The following is a 24,023-nucleotide window of genomic DNA, read 5'->3' on the forward strand; positions in this document are numbered from 1 at the left end:
GCACGAATTTTATGCACCAAGTCACTAGCCCTATATCATAAAGCGGGAGTATGCAAATTGACTGTCATTCTGCCACAAAGATGGCAGTGCCCATAGCAGAGGCAGGGGTTTCCGTAACACAAGCTGGCTACGCCCACAGCAGAGGCCAAGTTCCCATATTGAGCATTAATGAGCAATCAGCAGGGACCTGAGGCTGCTCCCCCCACCCCCATAGGGCTTGACAGGGGACCTTAGGCAGTGTCCCCCTACTCGGCAAGTCTTAACAGGGAACTTCAGGCCGTGCCCCCCCCCCCACCTTGGTGCCAGGCCAGGAGTCCTTAGGCTGTGGGACCTCAGACTGTGCCCCCGGCACTGGCACCGGGACAGGGGACCTGAGGCCACATCCCCCGCCCAGTGGGGCTTGACGGCGGACCTCAAGGTGCACCCCCTGCCCTGGTGCTGTTGACAGGGGACCTCAGGCCACGCCCCACACCCTGGCACTGGGCCGGGGACCTGAGGCCGCACTGAGGGACCTGAGGTTGCATTACCTGCCCAGCGCCGGTCCAGGGGACCTGAGGATGTGCCCTGCGCCCAACAGGGCTTGACAAGGGTGGGGCTGGCAGGACTGGATCTTGCCCAATGGGGGTAGGGCCAGCTGGGTCTGGGTCTTGTGCAATTTTGAGGCACTGCAAGTGGGAGGGACTTGACTCTGAGTCCTGCAGGAAAGGGCAAATAGCAATATTAAAATACTTCCTCTAACTAATCCCCTTTTAATGTGCATAAATTTTATGCACCAGGCTACTAGTCCTATATAATAAAAGCCTAATATGCAAATTGTCCCCTCAACTACTCACTATGATGTACGCTGACCACCAGGGGTCGGCGTGAATCATGGCAAGTGTTGGCAACATGGCGCTGGCAGTGGGTGGCAGTGGAGGCACTGCGGCCCTAATGGGCCCCGACGAGAGCTGGACCACAGAGGGATGGTGAAGCAGGTGAGCGGGCGGCACCAGGCCAAGGAGGGTGCAATTGGGGGCCTGATTGCCCCACCAATCACCCTGCAGATGGCGGCCAGCAGCAATGATGGGGGGCAGGGCCGCCACCTGGCTCTCAGCACTGAGGGAGCCAAGCAGGGGGCCTGACCCCAATCGATCGCCCTGCAGGCGGTATGGTGGAGCAGGTGAGGGGGCAGCATTAGGCCAAGGCAGGGTGCCAGGCAGGACTGTGTGGCTGTGAGGCTGGGGGCATGAGCTGGGGCCTGATCTCCGCAGGCCACTCCAGTGGACCCCACCCGTTCACGAATTCGTGCACCAGGCCTCTAGTGTATATATATAAAAGGCTAGGTGATCAGCTGACTGGATGGTAAATATGACATACAATGAAAATCAGGAGGCAGACACTAAACACAGGAGCCGCCAAGCTGTGGTGACTTAACAGCTATAGTTCTTGGGTGAAGAACCAGAGAGGAGGGAGCCTGATGACTGGGTACATCACCTGAGAACCAGCCTCTTGCAATTCTGCACCCCTGGAGGATGTCAGAGAGCCGGTTTTGGCTGATCCCCGCAGGCCAGGTCACCGGTGCTCAAATCCATGCACTGGGCCTATAATTGTAAATAAGAACTAACCTTACTGTAATACATGTAAAGGAGAGTAAGGCTAAGTGGCTTTAGCAATTTTCACCTTCAGACTTTACAGCAGACGGGTGGTCAACATTTTAATACATTTCGTACCGTATAGAAATCTCTAAGACATACGCCGGGGACTGCACGTTTTTGGGCAAACTGCACATTATCTAAATCATAACTACAGATCATAATGCACTTTAGGCCTTATTTTTCAGTAATTATAACATTTTTATTTACAAAAACAATTAAACAATTAAAGTTCCTAGTACTTTTTTAACGTATGGTACTGCGTAAAACATTTTCCTCTATGAAGAGGGACCAAACAAAATTTACACAAGTATCTAGATTTGCTCCTTTTCCATGGGCGGCACAAACTATGCAGGCTCTCGTAGGAAATTTTTTCTTTCCACTCACTGGAATACAAGTAGGTTCATGCTGCTTCATATCACCTAACAACCTTTTGGGTGTACAAAGGCACGTGGGGCCACGTGTTCGGACCATAGGTTCAAGCTTACAACCACAGCCGTTGGCTATGATTGTGCTGAAGTCGAAGATATTTTAATGACCAAAATACAACGTAACTGCAATGCTTTATGGGTTCGTGCAATTATATAGTTTTTCGTAGATTGACCTGCACGGTTTCCATCAATGAGATCGCTTCATTCAAAGTGGACAAGACAGTGTGTTGACATCTAAGGTCCTTAACAGATGGCGCTTGAAACATGATAACGCTCATGAGCGGTACGAAAGTTGTTAAGAAACTGTTGGTGGGAGGTGGCAGCACTGGGGTCTGTGAGTCTGCTTGGCTGCCTGGCCCGCGCTGAGCCCTAGGGTGGCTCCGCAACATGGCCTGAGGAGGTGGAGGCAGCCTGGGGGCGCAGGGGGATGCTGACCCAGTGTTGGGAGGCGGTGGGGCCGGGCTCTGGGGGACAGGGCTCTGGGGGACAAGGCGTCTGCAGCCCCAGCCGGAACAGCGCCCCTCTTGAGCACCAGGTGAGAGGGAGGTGCAGGCGGCCATCAACTACCCCAGCTCCATCCCCCAAGATTCCAGACCTGGCCCTGGGATCCCTGCCCAGGACCCTGTAGAATGTGAGTCCATGAGTGTCACAGGGTATAAGCAGGCCAGTTTAACTAGATCATTTCAGTCCAGACACTCTTCCTCAGTCCAGTGCTTTCTTGCTCCTCTCTCCATGTTGAAAGTGACCTGCAAATGATTCACTATTTCTAGCCTTTTGTTTCCAAGGTAACCAGTAAACAGAGAGAAGTAAGCTCCAAAGAGCTGAAATGATCTATTTTAAATGCTTCAAACTGCCTGAGGGGAGCAACTTAAGAAACTGCATTAAACAGGAATTTGTAATAAAAGACTCCAGGACCTAAGTGATTCCAAACATTATTCCTTTCAGCTGTTAGGGAAAAATTACCCTTGAGACAAAAGGGAAGGAAACCATTTCTTTAATTTATTTTTATTTCAGAGAGGAAGGGAAAGGGAGAGAGAAATAGAAACATCAATAATGAGAGAGAATCACTGATTGTTTGCCTTCTGCATGCCCCCTACTGGGGATTGAGCCCGCAACCTCGGGCATGTGCCTTTGACTGGAATCGAACCCGGAACCCTTTGGTCTGCAGGCCGACGCTCTATCCACTGAGTCAAGCCAGCTAGGGCAGGAAACCTTTTTTTTTTTTTTAAAAACCATTTTGTTTAAAGATTTAGTTTCTTACATGATTTAATCTGGTTCACTAAATGTTATTAATTTTTTAAAAATTGTTCTGGGACAGAACTTGGCTGGAGATCCTGGCTAGAGAGCCTGGCTAGGCTGCTGATCAACTGAACCCTGTCTCCGTGTCATTCCTTCTTTGCTGACTCCGTCCACACCTTTGGGAACCCCTGGACCTGCTGGGGCTGGACCCCAACAGGGGAACTTTTGGAAAGCTGCCGGTACTGCACTCTTCTCTGGGCTTCTTCAGTAACATTGACTCAGAGCTATTAGACAGGCTTTGGCCTTATCTCTTGGGGGTTTGGGGACACTACACATTGTACTTACTTTAACAAGCTGATTATGCAACATAGAACCCCCCACATGTCTAGTTAAGCTCTTGCTTTTATGTTTCTTCACAGCTGGCCACAGGAGAGTCAAGGGGGAAGGGGAATATGTTTTAGAGGCACGTGGTGGTCTTTCCGTTTCTGTGTCCTTAGTACTCTTTGTCTCATTTTCCAAGAAGCAAGAAACCCTGCTCTCCTCACCTGCCATGTATCCCCAAAAGAACTCACTCCTTACCAGGCTAGGTTGGGTCATGCTTTTCTGGGCTCTCATAACACTTTCAATGTGCCTTTCACAGGATTTCTGTGGTCTTGTTCAGAATTTACCTGCTATTTGTGTGTCTCTCATGCCAAAATGTGAGCCCTTCCAGGGCAAGCTTCAAATTTTAATCCATCTTTGTTTCCACCTCCTAACAGAGTGCCCAGCACATTTTAAGTGCCCAAATAATGTTTAATATCATTGGGAGGGATTATTAAACAATAAGATGAAGTGGCAAAAAAAAAAATTGTCCTGGGAATGGTTGGCAGAGATTCTTTCTGCCCTAAGGTTTATGGCTAACCTTAATTATTTTTTCTCTGATTTGAATCTCTTAGTCTTCTAGTATCATTAACTTAAAGACCACTAAAGAAAGAAATCCTAAGTCACAAATTATTCAGTATGTTAGGGTATATAATCTTATGCATATCTATTTTCAGCATAGTATTTAATGCATTGATAATTTTGTAAAATAATTTTAATTTTTTAGATTTTTTTTTTACTCTGCAAGTAACTTAATGTCATTTTTGTTATTAAAATGCCTAAACAATTACAGTATGTAATTGTGAAAAAGATTCTCTTTACCAAATAAATTAATGTATTATTAATGTATGCATAAATATATGGTAGACATTTACTTTTATTTTACACTGATATATATTCTCTAGAAAAAAATTGTTAATAAACATCTAGTATGTAGAACTCTTATTGAGAATCATTAAAAATTATTGAGTAATTAGAAGCTTTATTTAAAAAACATTTTAAAAAAATATATTATATTGATTTCTTATAGAGAGGAAGGGAGAGGGATAGAGAGTTAGAAACATCGATCATCTGTCTCCTGCACACTGCCCACTGGCTATGTGCCTGCAACCAAGGTACATGCCCTTGACCGGAATTGAACCTGGGACCCTTGAATCCGCAGACCGATGCTCTGTCCATTGAGCCAAACCGATTAGGGCTAAAAATAAATTTTAAAAAAATATCTTTCTATTGATTTCAGAGAGGGGGAGAGAGAGAGAGAAACATCAGTGATGAGAGAGAATGAATCCTTGATCGGCTGCCTCCTGAACGCCCCCTCCCCCTGGGGATCAAGCCCTCAATCTGGGGAATCAGGGAATCAAATGGTGACCTCCTGGTTCATAGTTTGACACTCAAACACTGAGCCACACCAGCTGTGCTATAAGCTTTATTTTATCATTTTGAGTTTGTACTCCAAAGTGGTGCAGATCCTCTACCGGGGTGGGGAACCTTTTTCATGCCAAGGACCATTTGGATATTTATAATATCGTTCTTGGGCCATACAAAATTATCAACTAAAAATTAGAGTGCTATATTTGGTCAGACATTTAATTAACCCACCTTTAATGCCATGGCAAGGCCAGACCAAATGATTTCTTGGTCCTTTCGCGGCCTGGGCACCGGGTGTTTACCATGTAATATCCTACCTCTGGGCTAGGTTTTGGCTTTCTTTTATATATCATTACCCAAAAATAAATTATTAATGCAGGAAATGAGATACAGATTGCCTGATAGGCGTAGGGTTTTAAAAAAAAACATTTATTTTTTTCTAATAACAAAAGTGTTGTTAGAGAAAATTTGGAAAATGCAGGAAAGCATTAAGGTAAATTTTGCTTATAATTTCAGTACCACAACTAAGCATTTTACCTGCTATGTTATTTGGAGGTTTTAATTTATATCCATGTACTCATCCACACACTCAGCCTAATTAGAGGTCACACAGGACAGACGTTAGAAGCACAAGAGCTGGAGTCGGATTGTCTGTATTCTACTCCTGGCTGTGCCACTGCTTTCCTTGTTCACTGGGCAATTTATCTAACTTCTGTTTCTTCAGTGTCCTCATCTGTAAAATGGGAATGGGAATCACAGTACCTACTTCATAGTATTATTGTGAAAGTCTAATAAGTTAGATCATTCATGTAAATGCTTAGGACAGTGTCTGGCATGTTAGAAGTCAGACAGTATTATATTACTGATAATCATTGTCATGAATAGAAGTGACATCAGTACTAGTAGTATTTTTAAAAAATATATTTTTATTGATTTCAGAGAGGAAGGGAGAAGAAGAGAGAGATAAACATCAATGGTGAGAGAGAACCATTGATCGGTTGCCTTCTGCACATTCCATACTGGGGGATTGAGCTCGCAACCTGGGCATGTGCCCTGACTGGGAATCGAACAGTGACCTCCTGGTTCATTGGTCAAAGCTCAACCACTGAGCCATGATGGCCAGGCAGTACTAGTAGCATTTAATGTGTTGTCAGACTGACTTCATCAATTCTTTTGTGAAAAGGATGTTTCATAAAGTTTATTAACCATATCAAGGGGATAAATTTAAGTTGATACTTTTTTATTTTCACAGGGGTCAGGAGAGTGCTGGTATTGTCATCAGTGATGGGAATTCAGTACCGACATACAGAACACACAAGGTATATTTAAACATTAAAAAGCGGATTATAAAGATAACAGTAGCCAGATGTTAGCTAGTATATGGGGGTGGGAGAAGGAAGTTTGAATAAATAATTTGCACATAGAAGTTACTCTTTTTTTTTTAAAAAATATATTTTATTGATTTTTTACAGAGAGGAAGGGAGAGAGATAGAGAGTCAGAAACATCGATCAGCTGCCTCCTGCACATCTCCCACTGGGGATGTGCCCGCAACCCAGGTACATGCCCTTGACCGGAATCGAATCTGGGACCTCTCAGTCCGCAAGCCGATGCTCTATCCACTGAGCCAAACCGGTTTTGGCAGAAGTTACTCTTTATATCAGTCTTTTCTGTTTGTCAACTTAGGATGCATTTCTTTCCCAGTGATAGTTTGCTAGACTGACACAAACAGGTCATTTAAGATGCTTTGAATTTTTAAAATGCAAATAATTTAGTTTATTATATTTGACAAGTTTTATTACTTAATACACCTGTCCTTCAATGTTTCAACAAAAAGTATCTCATGAAACAAGCATTTCAACGTTGTGAATGTATTAAATGCCACTGAATGGTTTTCTTTACAGTGGTTAGTTTATTATGTGAATTCCACCTCAAAAAAAATTTTTTTAGTGCTATACAGTTCTTATAATTAGGTTCATCTGTTTTTAATATTAGAATTCCGGAACACAGACTGCATTGTCTAACTTGGGGGTGCTTGAGCAGAGGCTTATTAAAGCCTCTACTCACTAGCCCAATAGTTTGTTTTTGTGTTTTTTTCTAAGATGAGCTTTTACTTTGACTTTGCAAGGGAATGGGTCTTATAAATCATGTCTTTACTGAAGATAATTTGAAGAAATTATATCCTTCAAATCTTGGAATTGGACATACGAGGTATGCCACCACAGGAAACTCTGAATTAGAAAACTGTCAGCCCTTTGTTGTTGAAACACTTCATGGGAAAATAGCTGTGGCACATAATGGCGAATTGGTCAACGCTGCTCGATTAAGGAAAAAGGTAGGTTTTTTTAAAAAACGCTTTTTCATGATTGGGGTAAATTAATAAAAAGAAGTTACTGAGGATCTTGGTAAAGAGTGTTTTCTAATTGTTCCCACCCATTACCTAACTGCAAGAACAACTATCAGAATTACCTGGAGTACTTGCTATAATTACAGACTCCAAGGTATCACCCCAGAGTCTGGGGTGGGAGTGCTGAGCCTGCATTTAATATGCTCCTAAGGAGATTCTGATGTACTGCTTTAGAGATTTGGAAAATTTGACTTACAGCTGGTATGAGAAGCACAGAGAAATTAGGGTTTATAGACTCTTACGATCACTTTAGCTTTGTCCCTGTGTTAAAAGCATGTAAAAAAATGGAATATAAACTTTGATATGGTAAATATAAGAAAAAGAGATTTGGAAACAGTTATAGGAATCAGTCTGAGAAAAGTGCAAAGAGAATTATATTGTTTTGTTCACATGGCAGTTCTTGAAGCTTTCTGTTTTAATTGTGCCTATTCCTTCATTCATCATTTCATCTTCCTCTCCCCCCTTTTTAAAAAGTACCTGGTATTTTTATATTCCTGGTAGCTTCATATTCATCCATTCTTGCCATTCATTAATTAATACCAGGTTTCTTTAGTTCATTAGATTCCCATAATCTTTTTTTTTTTTTTAAATATATTTTATTGATTTTTCACAGAGAGGAAGGGAGAGAGATAGAGAGTTAGAAACATCGATGAGAGAGATACATCGATCAGCTGCCTCCTGCACATCTCCTACTGGGGATGTGCCCGCAACCCAGGTACATGCCCTCGACCGGAATCGAACCTGGGACCTTTCAGTCCGCAGGCCGACGCTCTATCCACTGAGCCAAACCGGTTTCGGCAGATTCCCATAATCTTGATTTGGTAATCTCAGAAATAAAAACCTCAAGGGGTATTTAATAATAGGTTACACATACACACACATGCACGCACACACATATACACACTCTCACACTCCATTATCTCCTTAGAATCAGGCATTCATATGGGATAAATAGTTACAGCAACTGAATGATGGTGAATTGTGAATGGAAAATATATAGAACCTACATTTCTGTACCACCTGCCCTACTATTTTTTATTCTAGCTTAAGTTTTTCCTCAGAGCTTTGTCCTTCCTGCCCTCTTCTCGGGCTCTGGCATTTCATATAACAATATTATGTATGTTTTTGTGTTCCCAAATTTAAAAATAATGTTTTAATTCAGAAAATCAGGAAAGCATAAATGTTTAATTAAAAACTCACCAGTTGGAGGTAAACACTAACAGTTCAGGTCAATACCTAGGTCATTATTGCTAGACATAACCTTAAAACCCCATAACTAGATGCTAGACTTTATTTCTGCACGTTCAGCTGGCTACTGAAAATGGTCTGTAGTGTTTGTATAAACTCAATCTTTGCATTACATTGGTGATGCCCTTGTCCTGGTCAGTCTTTCTCAGAACATCATGATCATCATTGAGTGTACTCCACCAATTTTTTTTTAAACAATATGATTATATTTACTACACAAGTTTGATACAACCAAAAAGGAAAACACCAGAGTAAAATAATAATAAAAAACATAGTATTTCATTTTGCAATGCATGAGAAATGATTAACATCTTTAGTCATAAACAAGCTCTTAAAATCCAGTGACACTATACTAATGCAAGGAAACTGGGAAGATGAAATGAAGAAGTACAAGTGATGATTAAGCAGTGAGCATATATGATTTTGCTGAGCAGTGATGGAGAATATCTTCTCTGCAGCGTCAGTGAGCAGAACTCAACCAATTTTTATTATATCTTCTACATGTAATTGTTCAGTACAATTGATTCCTTTCTTCTAATCAGTGAGCCAACAAACCTGACCTGAGAGTCCCTGCTATAGTGTGCTACTCTTATGGGATTGTGTCCTATTTGTCAGGAGTGTCAGAGGCTGAGAAAGTTAGTACCACATTCCCAAATCCCATGCTTTCCCAGCTCTTCCCCATTGCAGCTCTACATTCCTTCCAACTTAGCTTTCAAAAGCTTTTATATACACTTCCTAAAGCACTTTTTTTTCTGCTTGAAAACCTTCAGAGACTTCCAATTGCATCCAGCAATTGTTCTCTATTATCATATACACATACCATTAGTAGAAGGCAGGATTTTCATAACTGATCATCCACACAGTGCCTTATCTCTTCCTATTATGGTGGGCTATGGCTGGGGGGTGCAGTGGAGCTTTCTCTCTAATGATTGCTCTTTTCTGCCTTCTAAACAGCTTCTGCGCCATGGTATTGGTCTGTCAACAAGTTCTGATAGTGAAATGATTACCCAGTTACTGGCATATACCCCTCCTCAGGAACAAGATGATACTCCAGACTGGGTAGCAAGGTAATAAATTTAAGCTTGCTGCTCTGATAATGAAAGCTTTGCCTGGCTTTTTTTTTTCTTTTTTCTTTTTTTGGTGGTTGTTGATTTTTTGCCTAGCATGTTTTTATAAATGAAATTATTCATTCAATTATTTAATTAATTCTAGGATTAAAAACTTAATGAAGGAAGCGCCCACAGCATACTCCCTACTTATAATGCACAGAGATGTCATTTATGCAGTACGAGATCCTTATGGAAATCGCCCTCTCTGCATTGGTCGACTTATTCCTGTATCTGATATGAAAAATAAAGGTAATGAACTTCCAGAAGGAATATAATTTCATTGTTCTGTTGGCATACCCTGAAATCATTAGATATATAGGAAGCTTATGAGTGAGGAGGGACTAGGTGAAAAAGAAGAAAATGATAATAATTTTTAGAGTGCATTTCCTTGAGTATTTCTGAGGATGAGCCACTTTTTAATATTTAAGGGACATTTCTATTTTTAACTGTCTGAATTGCCTATTCATATCCTTTGCCCAACTTTTTCATTTGTATAGTATGATTTCAGTGATTTTCTTATCAGATGTCTTGTTTGAGCCATGAAATCAGAATGTTTGGAGGAATCTTGGGATCATTCATGTTTTCAAAAATCCTCCCCTGAGGATATATGTATTGATTTTAGAGAGAGGGGAAAGGAAAGAGAGAGAGACATCAACATCAATGTGAGAGGAAACATTCATCAGTTGCCTCCTGCATACGCCCCGACTGTGGATTGAACCCACAACCTAGGTATGCCCTGACTGGGAATCGAACCTGCAGCCTTTCAGTATATGGGACGATGCTCCAACCAACAGCCACAGGGCCAGGACTTGGGATTATTAAATTTTATCTTTGGTTCTAGTTAAATGAAGACCCATGTGCTCTTAAAGTCATAAAAATGGATATTCTATGGATTTTTTATTATATATCTACTTGGTGTTCAATTGTCTTGAAATAGGTAGCCCCTTTTAACATTTCTTGAGTCTATTAACTGAATTGATTATCTTGTGATTTACAGAGAAAAAATCTTTAGAATCGGAAGGATGGGTGGTGTCTTCAGAATCTTGTAGTTTTTTATCTATTGGTGCACGGTAAGTTTTATTTTTCTTGGTGTATTGGGTTTTCCCACATCAACAAAAATTTTTATTTTTACATAAGTTTTCTTTTTGATGTCACCTATAACATATACTTAGAAATGCAGGGGTTTTCGTGCATAGTTCTCTGCAGATACATTGACTTTAACTTTAATGTCCCAGTAATACTTTGTAATTCTGAAACTATAATCTTGCTTTCAAAACACCATGAGACTTATTTTAGAAAGGAAGAATTCTCCTCAACAAGGAGTAATTATGATAAAAAAATTCAAGCCAGGATAAAATATTCTTTTAGCCTTTATTCTTTCAAAAATCAATAAAACTTACGGCCTTTTCTCTTTTTTTTAATTCTAAGTTAGAATTTAGATTTACAGATATTACTGCTGAAGGAATATTGTTTATTTTTTTTAGCTATCTCTAGACTTTATATTAAATCGAACTATTTTTCCGTTACAAAGGAAGAGACTACATATGTTACGAAAAGCTTTAAGGACTAGTTTATTTAAAGTCTTCTTTCTTTAATATGATTTTCTAAGATATTACCGTGAAATCTTGCCTGGAGAAATAGTGGAAATATCCAGAAACAATGTCCAAACTCTTGATATTATACAAAGGTCTGAAGGAAACCCAATGGCTTTTTGTATCTTCGAATATGTTTATTTTGCAAGACCAGATAGCATATTTGAGGGTAAGTAAAATACCTTTATCAATGTAAATCTGGTATTTATCTCATTGCACAAAGGCATTCACGTATTTGACTCTTTGAAGGCACATAGTTGTATGTTGTGGATATGGCACTGAACCTAAAAGTCATAAGATCACAATTTTTTCTTTTCATCTGACTCTTGGATGTTGTTTTCCTTTCAGGAGTCAGGATTGTGATTTTCAGATATGCATGAAAGTCCCTTTTAAAAAATAGTGAATTCCCCAGTTTATGTATTTCCACTTGCGTGTTTTTGTATGTCTTCTTTGTTTTTTGTATTCAATCTGTAGAGTTCTAACAAGCTAGTTTCTTAGTTATTAGGCTGTTACACTATGTAAAAATAATCTATTTCCTTTTTCAAACATTCCAGACCAAATGGTTTACACAGTAAGATACCGTTGTGGTCAGCAGCTGGCAATTGAAGCACCTGTGGATGCAGATTTGGTTAGCACTGTCCCGGAATCTGCTACGCCCGCTGCTCTTGGTTATGCTGGAAAGGTATTTTCTCGACACTCAGTGAATTGTTCTTTTAGCACTGGAATTAGAAACCCTTCCCTATAAAGAGAAGCTCATTGCCCAATTGGTGTGGCTCAGTTGGTTGAGCGTCAATCATCCCGTGCACCAAGAGGTCACTGGTTCAATTCCTGGTCAGAGCGCACGTGCCTGGTTGTTGGCTCTATCCCCAATAGGGGGCTGCAGGAGGCAGCTGATCAATGATGTTTCTCTCCCTCTCCCTCAAATCAGTAAAAACATCTTTAAATAATAATAAAATCAAAAGAGAAACTCATTAGTTTATTGTAAGTAAAAAAGAAAAAGAAAATGTTAGTTTCTTTACAAGTTACTTATTTCCCAGCCTTTTCATTCCATGGTACTGTTTTAGTGGAGTCCACAAAAAACTTCACCTGAAGACTAGGAGAATGATCTTCATTTTAAAAAGATAATGTCATGAATATATATAGACATTAGTGGTAATGCTTACTTATTATTAAAACCTACTTCTTGAAGTACCATCACAAGCCACTTATATATTCATTTTTTATTGAGCATAGGTGATAATAAAGCTATTTATGTTCATTTTGTATACTGTTCTTAGTACTATGCTTAATTTCATATTTTTCATAACTGGGTAGATTATAAAATTACTAGAGGCCTGATGCACAAAATTTGTGCAAGATTAGGCCTTCCCCTGGCTGTGGGCACCAGCTTCCCTCTGGCACCCGGGACCCAGGCTTCTCTCTGGTTGCTGGCAGGCATCTGGGACCCGGTCTTCCTTCGCAGCCCGGCTTCGTCCGGAGGGATGTCTGGTCTAATTAGCAAATTACACTTTTATTATAATAGATAGTGGTCCTAGGATATAATACTCAACATTCACTATGTTGGAAAGCTTTGTTCATTAATTCTTTTAAAGAAATAATGTGCACAGATTTTAGAGAAGTATTGCCTGAAAGATGGAGAAATGCTGCAAAAAGCATTTCCTTAGCCTATTGGTTTTAATTTCTTTCTGATAATTTTTAAATATGTTAGTTTTTCTGACAGTGATTTATTCTTTGACATGTCTTCACATGCTTAGTGTTCTCTTCCAAGATAAAGAAATAATAATATTTAAGAGAGCCTGAGGCCGGTTTGGCTCAGTGGATAGAGCGTCGGCTTGCGGACTGAAGGGTCCCAGGTTCGGTTCCGGTCAGGGTCATGTGCCTGGGTTGCGGGCACATCCCCGGTGGGGGATGTGCAGGAGGCGGCTGATCGATGTTTCTCTCTCATCAGTGTTTCTGGCTCTCTATCTCTCTCCCTTCCTCTCTGCAGAAAATCAATGAAATATATTTTAAAAAAATAATAATAATATTTAAGAGAGAAGCATTACAAATTCTAATAAAGTGAATTGGTTTTCCCACTAAGTATATTACTTTCAGTGATTTTTTTTTTTGTACTTTTCCTCTACAGTTTAAATAATGGAGGGAAATTGTAATCTCATAATGGAGAGTTCAGAATAACAACCACATTTAAAATTTTTATGTGCATATTGAAAAATGACCTAGAGAAAATAAAAACCTAAAGTTTCCTGTATATTGCTGCTAATTATCCTTTTATTTATTCTCTATCAGTGTGGGCTTCCATATGTGGAGGTACTATGTAAAAATCGGTATGTAGGAAGAACCTTCATTCAGCCAAACATGAGGCTAAGACAACTTGGTGTTGCAAAAAAATTTGGAGTATTGTCGGACAACTTTAAGGGCAAAAGAATTGTTCTTATAGATGATTCAATTGTGAGAGGCAATACCATCTCACCCATAATCAAATTGCTGAAAGAATCTGGTGCAAAAGAGGTAAGTAAAATTAAAACCTCCAGAACCACCAATAGTTAATAATATGATACTGGCATAGAAATTGCAATTCAGGACAGTGAGTGAAAATGCATAGTTCATTATAATAAACTAGAGGCCCAGTGCACGAAATTCGTGCAGGGGTTGTGTGTCCCTCAGCCCAGCCTGCACCTTCTCCAATCTGGGACCCCTCGAGGGATGTCCAACTGCCCCTTCAGGACTGCTGACTCCCAACCGCTCGCCTGCTTGCCTGATTGCCCCTAACCACTTCTGCGTGCCAGCCTGATCAGCCTAACTGTTCCCCTGCTGGCCTGATTGCACCTAACTGTCTTCCCTTGCCAGGCTGGTTGCCCCCAACTGCCCTTCCCTACAGGCCTGGTCCCCCCCCAACTACCCTCCCCTGCAGGCCTGGTTCCTCCCAACTGCCCTCCCCTGCAGGCCATCTTGTGTTGACATGGGGACGGCCATCTTGTGTGTTAGAGTGATGGTCAATTTGCATATTACTCTTTTATTAGATAGGATTGGCTTTTTTTTAATTGTGTGTGTTTAGGAATAACTGCAGCAATGTGGAGAATATGTAATGACCACTCTTAAGCTACATACTAATTTAATCCTTAATACATTAAAAAGGTCAGTATAGCCCTAGCTGGTTTGGCTCAGTGGATAGAATGTCAGCCCATGGACTGAAGGGTTCTGGGTTCATTTTTGGTCAAGGGCACATGCCCAGGTTGTGGGCTCAGTCCCCAATAGGGGGCGTGCCAGGTTATAGGCTCAGTCCCCAATAGGGGGCGTGCAGGAGGCAACCAGTCAATGATTCTCTCTCATCATTGATGTTTCTCTCTCTTCCTCTCTGAAATCAGTATAAATATTTAAAAACACTTTTTAATTAATTAAAAAACTGACAAAAGCCGCACAATAGAGCACTTGTTAAATTTTTACAGTCGTGATTCCTTTCTTTTTTTGAAGATGTAGAACAAACCCTAGTGTAATAAACTCGATACCAGTTTATATTTTTAAATCCCAAAGCTTATTCTAACTCTAAATATTTCAGTAATTAAAATGACAGAAATGAGATACCGATTTTAAAATAAAATCTATTGTAGAAAAAAGCAAGTATAGGAAGTGGTATCACAGTACATTTAGAGAGCTTCCAAGATAATTATTATTTTTCCATCCTTTTTTATGACTGTGATTATGATAATCTGGAATTCTATGAAAATCTATACTAATAAAAGCCTAGGTGGCCTTGCGCGCTACGTCACAAGATGGCTGCCATCTATACTATCTATACTAATAAAAGCCCAAGTGGCCCTCCTGTGTGATGTCATAAGATGGCCATCTGCACAGCCGAGGCGGAGGCAGCGTTGTGTGTCTGAGCCGTGACTGTGTGAGGGTGTGACAACCATCTGCATATTAGCTCTTTATTCTATAGAATCCTGTAAAACAATTTTATGTTGCATTTGTCAGTGAAAGAATTTTGCATAATCGTTTTACAATTAATGTTAAAATAATGAATGTGTGAAATGATTTATTTCCAAGGTACACATTCGAGTAGCTTCACCACCAATTAAATATCCATGCTTCATGGGAATAAACATACCAACCAAAGAAGAGCTTATTGCTAATAAACCAGAATTTGAACACCTTGCCGAGTATCTAGGTAGGTATTAAAGTTTCTATAAAATTTACATTTATTCATTTATTAACAGAAAATCCAAAGCTTATCAATCTTAGTAAAAGAGTATTAAATATTTGTTAAAAGGAGAGGTTGTGTATGTTGAGCAGATAGTGAACACTATCCTGAATAGTGAGGGTGCCGGGGTGCATATACACCACAGTGAGTGCTGTGTTAGATCAAGGTGAGATGAGGAAAAAAGGATGAAAGGCTTTCCAGGTAGAGGAAATGCATGCATGTCAGTTAAGCCTCCCAGTCAGATCCCAAGAATAAAAAACACACGATTTCACCACAGATGCTAGCAGAAAAATTTGAATGTGGATACAAACAGAATGAACAGCTTATGTGGCTGTTCATTATCTTTAACAGCTTCATTATCTTTAATAATGAAGTCAGGAGACTTGGAGATCTACGTTACCCTGGATAAGACATTTGCTTTTTTAATTCAGGTGAAGTATAAACTATTTAAACAGCACATAGATGTTCAGCCAGAGTGCCTTGGTACCTGCCTCCACACGTGTTGTTTATAGCTGGTGTTCCTGTATGCCCTTTTTCTTTTTCCCTCTTTCCCCCAATAGGAGCAAACAGTGTTGTTTATCTGTCAGTAGAAGGACTGGTTTCATCAGTACAAGAAGGAATAACATTTAAAAAACAGAAAGTGAAAAAGCAAGATATTATGATTCAAGAAAATGGGAACGGTCTGGAATGCTTTGAAAAAAATGGTCATTGTACAGCTTGTCTCACGGGAAAATACCCTGTAGAACTGGATTGGTAGCTGGTAGGGGTAGATACAATGTTTCAAGATATAAAATTGGTTAAAATGTTACAGTGGTTACACTTTATCCATTTAGTGTTCTTCAGCTGGTACAATGTAAATGCCACATGGTTACGTGTAAGTTTTTGAGATGTTTTATTTTTTCTGTAAAGGGTACCAAAGTGCTATGCTCTCTGTAATAAGCTTAGATAAATATTGTGGTGTTATCTAGGAACTTGGATAATCCTTTCAGTTTTACTTAGTTGTTTAGTACTTTGAGGCTATCAGTTATGAGATCATCAACAGTAATGTAAAGGATGGGTAAATTTTCTGTTTTAGAGGGCATTTCCAGGTACTATACCTTACCACAGATAGTTAATAGAATTTTGTGGAATGTTTCTTGAGAATTACTAAAGTTCATTGTGGAATATTTTCATAATTGAACCTTGCTAGTTGCATATAATGCAACAATATTGGTATTCTTTTTTTAACACAAGCATCAGCTAGCCATTTTCACCTGGTCAGAGAAGGCAGCTGGTAAGAGGCATTTGCCAGGTCCATGCTTCAAAGAGTTTGCAAGCAGTTAGACTAAGATGGTGTGATACAAACAGGACAAGTAAGTTAAATATAACGTTTCATGCAAATTTCTCATCTATTATAGCCCAACGGTGTCAAGCCTCTAGAGTTCTGATTATAGTTATGACCTCGGCTTCCTTGTCTAACTTTAGACAAAAATATTTTTAATGCTTTTTTGTGCCTCACTTTTCCCAACCTGTGCAAGGGGGTACTGACATTACTAAAATAGTTAATAGGAATGTGAATGTGTAATATTCTTGGTGGGTTGAGCCATCATTTCACACCTATATTTAAGATATTGCATGATTATTATTTTTTGAAATGTTGGCTATTAGACCGCAATTGAGATTTCATTATGATGAATGGAGATATACAGTTTAGTCGTACTTTGCCACCTGCCTTTGAAATGCCCTAAAAATGATTGTAAAAATATGTGGAAAAAGTTTGACTAGAAAGTGTGATCCATACTACTTAGTGTCCTGACAGTATAAAGCTCAGCAAGGAACCTAGTGTGTGAAGTAAAAAATAAAATTTTAGGTTCTAATGAACTTTTAATTCTTGATCACTTGCAAGCATATACACACATTCATGTCATTGCAATTAAATGATCAAGTAGAAGAACTGCAGGGACCAATTTTAGTAAAGGAACAAGAAGACAACTACTTTTTTGGAATTAGCATGCTCATCTAATTCCAAACATCAACTTAACCACTTTTTGTACTTAGTTTTATTGGGACTGACGAATTTGAATTTTTTGAAGTTTTTTTTTTCTTGTAACGTCTGAGATTTAAAATTTTAAGACAGCTTGCCTCCAATTCCTATTTTTGTAAGATTTTTAAAACAGAAACATGTTCTGTGTTATTTTTACCACAATTTGATGTATATAGTTTCCAAATCCATTTGGAAATTTAATATTTATTAGTAACAAATCTTTTTGTCTTCATTTGGTATGTAGTCTCACATGTTGTATTATGGTAGGCCAAGGAAATATCCTGACAGCTCTTTTAAGACCAAGAGCATCCAGGCAGCAATGGGTCAGGTAACCCTGTGGCAGTGACACAAGCAAGCTGCATTTAAATAAAACCCTGGGACCATTTGAGTGGATAGCCTCTTGTCTTAAATGTATTTCTCATAGCAGTATGAAGGAGGCAAGACTTATGGGTCAGTTTTGAACAGCCTTACTTTGGTTTATAAAAATGAGTCTCAGGGAAAGTGCTAAACCAAAATCTCTTATTTGACTTTTGTGTTTTCCATAGTTTTTATTTTGTTTTATTGAAGTGCTTTTATAATGAAATAATGTACTATATGATAGTTTGGTAATTCTTCAAATTTCTTAATGTTTCCCATCATGGCCTTTTATTTCACAAATTTCCGAAGTCTGAATTACATTTTTTTTACCAACTTAATCTGAAATGTTTAACTGCTTTAAATTTATACGAGTATTGTAAACTTTAGAGAAGATGAAAAATGTGTTTTCACAGGATCTATAGCCTACTTTTTTGTGACTTCATTTTGATGTGCTGGTGCAAAATATATATAATTAAATATGTTTAAGTGTGTGTGTGTGTGTGTGTGCTATTTATTTATTAATTGTTGATCCTCACCTGAGGATATCTTTCCATTGATTTTTTTAGGGAGAGCGGATTAAAGAGGGAAAGACAGAGAAACAGATATGAGAGAAACACATCACTTGGTTGCCTCTTGCATGAGCCCCAACCAGGGCCTGAGTGCAGGGGAGGAGCCTGGAGCTGAGGTACATGCCCTTGACCAGAATCCAACCCGGGAGCCTGTGGACCACAGGCCGACATGCTATCCACTGAGCCAACCCAGTTAGGGCTGTGTGTGTGCTTTTTTATTTTTTTTAAATAGTGACTTTTAGCCCTGATCGGTTTGGCTCAGTGAATAGTGTGTCAGTCAGTGGACTGAAGGGTCCCTGGTTCGATTCTGGTCGGGGGCATGTACCTTGGTTGCAGGCAAATCCCCAGTTGGTGGTGTGCAGGAGGCAGCTGATCGATATTTCTCTCTGATCGATTTCTAATTCTCTATCTCTCTCCCTTCCTCTCTGTAAAAAAATCAATAAAATCTATTTTTTTTTAAAAAAAAATAGTGACTTTTAGCCCTGGCCGGGTGGTTCAGGTGGTTGGAGCATCATTCTGTTCAACAAAAGGTTGCAGGTTCAATTCCTGATTAGGAGACATACCAATTTGTGGGTTCTACCTGGTCAGGGCCTGTGCAAGAGGCTAAAAATTGATGTTTCTCTCTCACATCAATGTTTATCTCTCCTCTCTACCCCTCTTGTCTCTCCAAAATCAATAAACATATCCTTGGGTGAGGATTAAAAAAAAAAAGTGACTTCAGTGTATTATGGTGAATAGCACAATGACAGACATGTCACATCCAGGTTCAGTGAATAGGCCATCTTTTAGGAATCGGGGAAGGCCGCTGGCTGAGTAGGAGGGACAGATAATTAGAAATGCAATGCTAAGTAAGCACTATGGTAATGGCAAGTTCTCCGGAAGCACTAGTGGGAATGGAGAGAGTTTCACAGAAGAGGCTTACATTTCCAAAATGTGTGTGTGTTAGAGGAGTTTTGATTTTTTAAAAACCAAGTAAATGCATATTATTGAGTGAAAGAATCCAATCTGAGAAGGATACATATTGTGTGATTCCAACAATGTGATTACTCTGGAAAAGGCAAAATTATGGAAATAATAAGACCAGTGATTGTCAGGAGCTAGGGGAGAGATAGGGATGAACAGGTGGAGCACAGAATTTTTAGGACAGTGAAACTATAGTTGGCCCTTAACATGGGTTTGAATTGCACAGGTTCACTCAGTTTTCCCCCCAACAAATACAGTAAAAGTCTTATCTCAACTTTTCCTCTCCAGCTTATCTATATCTATATGTATAAAAGGCCAGGAACCGGATGGCAGTACGACCAGAACCACCGGAGTGACCGGTCGCTATGATGTACACTGCGGCAGCCAACTGGCCTGATCCAGGCCCCGATCAGCCCGCCCCAACCTCCCGTGACCCCGCCCCCAATAGGCCCCCATTGGGGTGGGCCCTTGACCCCACCTGGGCATGGATTCGTGCACCAGGCCTCTAGTATATATATAAAGGCCTAAGTGACTGGTCAACCAGTCACGATGACGCACACTGACCGCCAGGGGGCAGATGCTCAATGAGGGATCTTCCCCCTGGTGGTCAGTGTGCTACCACAGTGGAAATTCCATTCAGCTGACCGACCCGTCTCAGTGGCCCACCAGCCTGGCTGCAGCCACTCCCTCAGTAGTCCTACAGGCCCAGTCTCCAAAGAATGGGCCAGGCACCGACGGACTGGCACTGCTGGCCCGATCCCAACAATGCCGCCAGCCTTCTGGAAGGCAGCCTCGGGCACTGCAGCCGCTTCACCTACCTAGATGCTCCACAAGGAAGAAACGATATAAAAGCGGTCTCCATGTGGCTCCCGACAATCAGCACAAATGTCAGCAGGACAGATCCAGATCCTGAGCTGGCAAGGGCGTCCCCTGCCCACCCAAATGGCCAATCGCATCCCACCTCCCCCTCGCCCCAGGACGAGTGCCAGACGCAGGGCTCACAGCTGGCAAGCACCGCTGTGGCGGCACAAGTCTCTCCCGACCAGGACTGACTGGGTGTGAGCCCATGGCAGACGCAGTGGGGTCAGGATGAGCAGAAGCTGCAGGCAGTGTTGGACTGCCGGTTTAGGCCCAATCCCCACAGGCCACACTGAGGGACCCCACCCGTGCATGAATTTGTGCACCGGGCCTCTAGTTTTATTATAATACTAGAGGCCTGGTGCATGAAATTTGTGTCAGAGTAGGTCTTTCCCCAGCTGCCGGCACCGGTTTCCCTCTGGCACCCGGGACCCAGGCTTCCTTCGCAGCCTTGGCTTCATCCGGAAGGTTGTCTGGAAGGACATCCAATCTAATTAGCATATTAAACTTTTATTATTATAGATAGTATATAGTACATATAACATACAAAATGTGTTAGTTTATCTATAGCATCTGGTCAACAGTAGGCTATTAGTAGTTAAGTTTTGGAGGAGTCTAAAGTTAGTGCTGATTTTTTACAGTGGGAGATTGGTACCTCTAAACCTCCAGTTATTTAAGGGTCAGCTATAATAATAAAAGTGTAATATGCTAATTAGACCGGACAGCTAAACAACCCTCTGGACATCATTCTGGATGAAGCTGCGGTTTGGGGGCTGAGGCAAAAGTGGTTAGGGGTGATCAGGCAGGTGTACAGAGTGGTTAGGGGCGATTAGGCAAGCAGGCAGGCGAAGGGTTAGGAGCCAGTGGTCCTGGATTGCGTGAGGGGTCCTGGATTGTGAGAGGGTGCAGGCCGGGCTGAGGGCCCCTCGCCCCTCCCCACACCCCCATGTACGAATTTCAAGCACCAGGAGTCTAGTACTTTGTATAATGTTAAAATGGTGAGTGTATGTCATTATACTTTTGTCCAAATCCATAGACTGTACAACATCAAGAGCAAACCCTAATGTAAACTAGACTTTGGGTGATAATGATGTACCATGTAGGTTCAACAATACCACTATAGTGGGGGATGTTGATAATGGGGAAAGATCTTCATATGAGGGGGCACAGGGTACACAGGGTCTCAGTACCTTCCATTCAATTTTTCTGTGAACCTAAAAATACTCTGTAAAACACACACCAGTATTTAAAAATAAAGATGCCAGCGTCCCACCTCTAAAAAACAAAAAATAATCAAAATAATACATGCATATACATTAGAAGTTAGAAAACAAAGGGGTCACTGGCCTCTCCAGTCCTCTTTAGTGCATCCACATTGAAATATTTTTCTGTTTTAACCTGTATATTTTAAATAACTCATACTATTTCTGACTGTACTAATTTTAGACATCTCTATCTTGCCCTAGAATTTAGCAAAGTCTGCTTTAACAGCTAGACTTAAACCATTCAATCATTTCAATGTTATTGCCTCTGAAAATCTTGCTCTAGACCAGTGATGGTGAACCTTTTGAGCTCGGCGTGTCAGCATTTTGAAAAACCCTAACTTAACTCTGGTGCTGTGTCACATATAGAAATTTTTTGATATTTGCAACCATAGTAAAACAAAGACTTATATTTTTGATATTTATCTTATATATTTAAATGCCATTTAACAAAGAAAACCAAAAAAATGAGTTCATGTGTCACCTCTGACACGCGTGTCATAGGTTCACCATCACTGCTCTAGGCAATGGTTCTCAACCTTCTGGCCCTTTAAATACAGTTCCTCATCTTGTGACCCAACCATAAAATTATTTTTGTTGCTACTTCATAACTGTAATGTTGCTACTGTTATGAATCATAATGTAAATATCTGATATGCAGGATGGTCTTAGGTGACCCCTGTGAAAGGGGTCGTTGGACCGCCAAAGGGGTTGCGACCTACAGGTGAGAACCACTGCTCTAGAGCATCACTTGAATTTCTAATGAACCTCTAATGAACTAGGTTCATGGGATTCATGAATCTCTAATGCCTTTTTTCTTTGGATTTTAAACACAGGCATACCTCAGAGATATTAAAGGTTCAGTTTCACACCACATAAAGTGAGTATCACAATAAAGTGAATCATAGAGCATCGGCCTGCGGACTGAAGGGTCCCAGGTTCGATTCCGGTCAGGGGCACATGCTATCTCTCTCCCCCTCTTCCCCTTGAGAAGTCAAGCTTGAAAATAATGTAGCTATTTCATGAAATTCCTGGATCAAAGTAATAAAACTTGTATTACTCATGGCAAAAGAAGTAGCCAGAAGTTCTTCATGTTTGTATCAGTTCCCTATGCCTCCCAAGTCCCACTGGGGTGATGGATGTCTGTACACACAGTGAGATGCATTACAGGAAAAGAATACTTTTTGGGAATTCACTACTTTTATAGTAAGTGGAAGCAAACATGCCTGCTCCTTGGGAAAGACATTACTTCAGTTCTGATGATTGATCATCACAAACAACCCTGAAAAATTACTCAGATAAAGAGCAGTCAGGCCCGGCCCATCTGGCTCAATGGTTGAGCATCAACCCATCAGGGCACAAGCCTGGTTTGCGCGCCCCATCCCCAGTAGGGGGCATGCAGGAGGCAGCTGATCAATGATCGTCATCATTGATGTTTCTATCTCTCTTTCCTCTCTCTAAAATCAATAACACATTAAAAAAAGAAAAATAGCAGTCAGTACCTTGCATTCTTGGCATACCCAGCAAGTATTTGCAGAGACACTCCTGGCCCATGGCAGACTGACCTCCCACCAGTTTGCTAGGTTCATGGGATGGAGCTTGGAGGAGGATGGGTAAATTATCATGCAAGACTTGAAGAAAGACATTGAGGAGGTGATGTTTAAGCTGTGTTTTCTGAGGAGTAAATGTTCATCAAGCAGGCCTGGGGAGAGGAAGGGTACTTCAGCCTGAGATCCAGCCGAAGCACAGGTGTGGAAACTCGATAGGGTGTGGGTATGCCCAGCAGACTTCCTAGCTAGAGTCTCATTACTGCTGCAGCTGGTGTGGCTAATGTGGAAGATGTGGGTTGAAGAGCTGTGGTTCACTGAGAGGCCAAGCTAGACAGATAATGAATCCTCTTGTTTACCTTGCTAAAGAGCCTGAATGTCCTGCAGGCAATGAGGGACCACTGAAGCTTCTTAAGCAGAGAATACTGTGGCTGATTTGGTGTATGTTTTAGAATAATCACCCTAGGTTACCACGTAGTGTCTTGAACATAGTCTCCTACATTTTCTAAACCCCTGAAAAAACTAACAGTAAACATACTTTTTAAAAATATATTTTTATTGATGTCAGAGAGGAAGGGAGGAGAGAGAAACATCAATGATGAGAGAAAACCATCGATCGGCTGCCTCCTGCACGCCCCCTACTGGGGATCGAGCTCGAAATCCGGGCACGTGCCCTTAACTGGAATCAAACTCGGGACCCTTCAGTCTGCAGGCTGATGCTCTATCCACTGAGCCAAACTGGCAAGGGAAGTATAGATATTTTTAGTCATAAAACCTCAAGGATAGAGGGAAAGATAACAGAAAAATTCTTGAATCAGAAGCAAAGGGCCCAATTACTTTGGAACAAAGCTAAATTCTAAACC

General features: G+C 40.8%; 1 protein-coding gene across 2 annotated transcripts in view; it reads left to right on the forward strand.

The window, feature by feature from the left end:
* Window positions 1–18,452, forward strand: part of PPAT (phosphoribosyl pyrophosphate amidotransferase) — a 25,939-nt gene extending 7,487 nt beyond the window's left edge. The window contains exons 2-11 of one of the 2 annotated variants that reach the window (XM_006757789.2): window positions 6,282–6,348; window positions 7,156–7,362; window positions 9,637–9,749; window positions 9,895–10,040; window positions 10,789–10,861; window positions 11,401–11,552; window positions 11,938–12,065; window positions 13,670–13,891; window positions 15,428–15,548; window positions 16,142–18,452. In XM_006757789.2, coding sequence (XP_006757852.1) covers window positions 6,282–6,348; window positions 7,156–7,362; window positions 9,637–9,749; window positions 9,895–10,040; window positions 10,789–10,861; window positions 11,401–11,552; window positions 11,938–12,065; window positions 13,670–13,891; window positions 15,428–15,548; window positions 16,142–16,338 — 1,426 coding nt within the window. In that variant the 3' untranslated portion in view covers window positions 16,339–18,452. Of the gene's footprint in view, window positions 1–6,277; window positions 6,349–7,129; window positions 7,363–9,636; window positions 9,750–9,894; window positions 10,041–10,788; window positions 10,862–11,400; window positions 11,553–11,937; window positions 12,066–13,669; window positions 13,892–15,427; window positions 15,549–16,141 lie in introns of those variants that run through there. The other variant, XM_006757790.2, reaches the window with a different exon arrangement.
* The last annotated feature ends 5,571 nt before the right edge of the window (window positions 18,453–24,023 follow it).

This window comes from Myotis davidii, unplaced genomic scaffold, assembly GCF_000327345.1.
Source record: "Myotis davidii unplaced genomic scaffold, ASM32734v1 scaffold173, whole genome shotgun sequence".
In the NCBI taxonomy this organism is placed as follows: Eukaryota; Metazoa; Chordata; class Mammalia; order Chiroptera; family Vespertilionidae; genus Myotis; species Myotis davidii.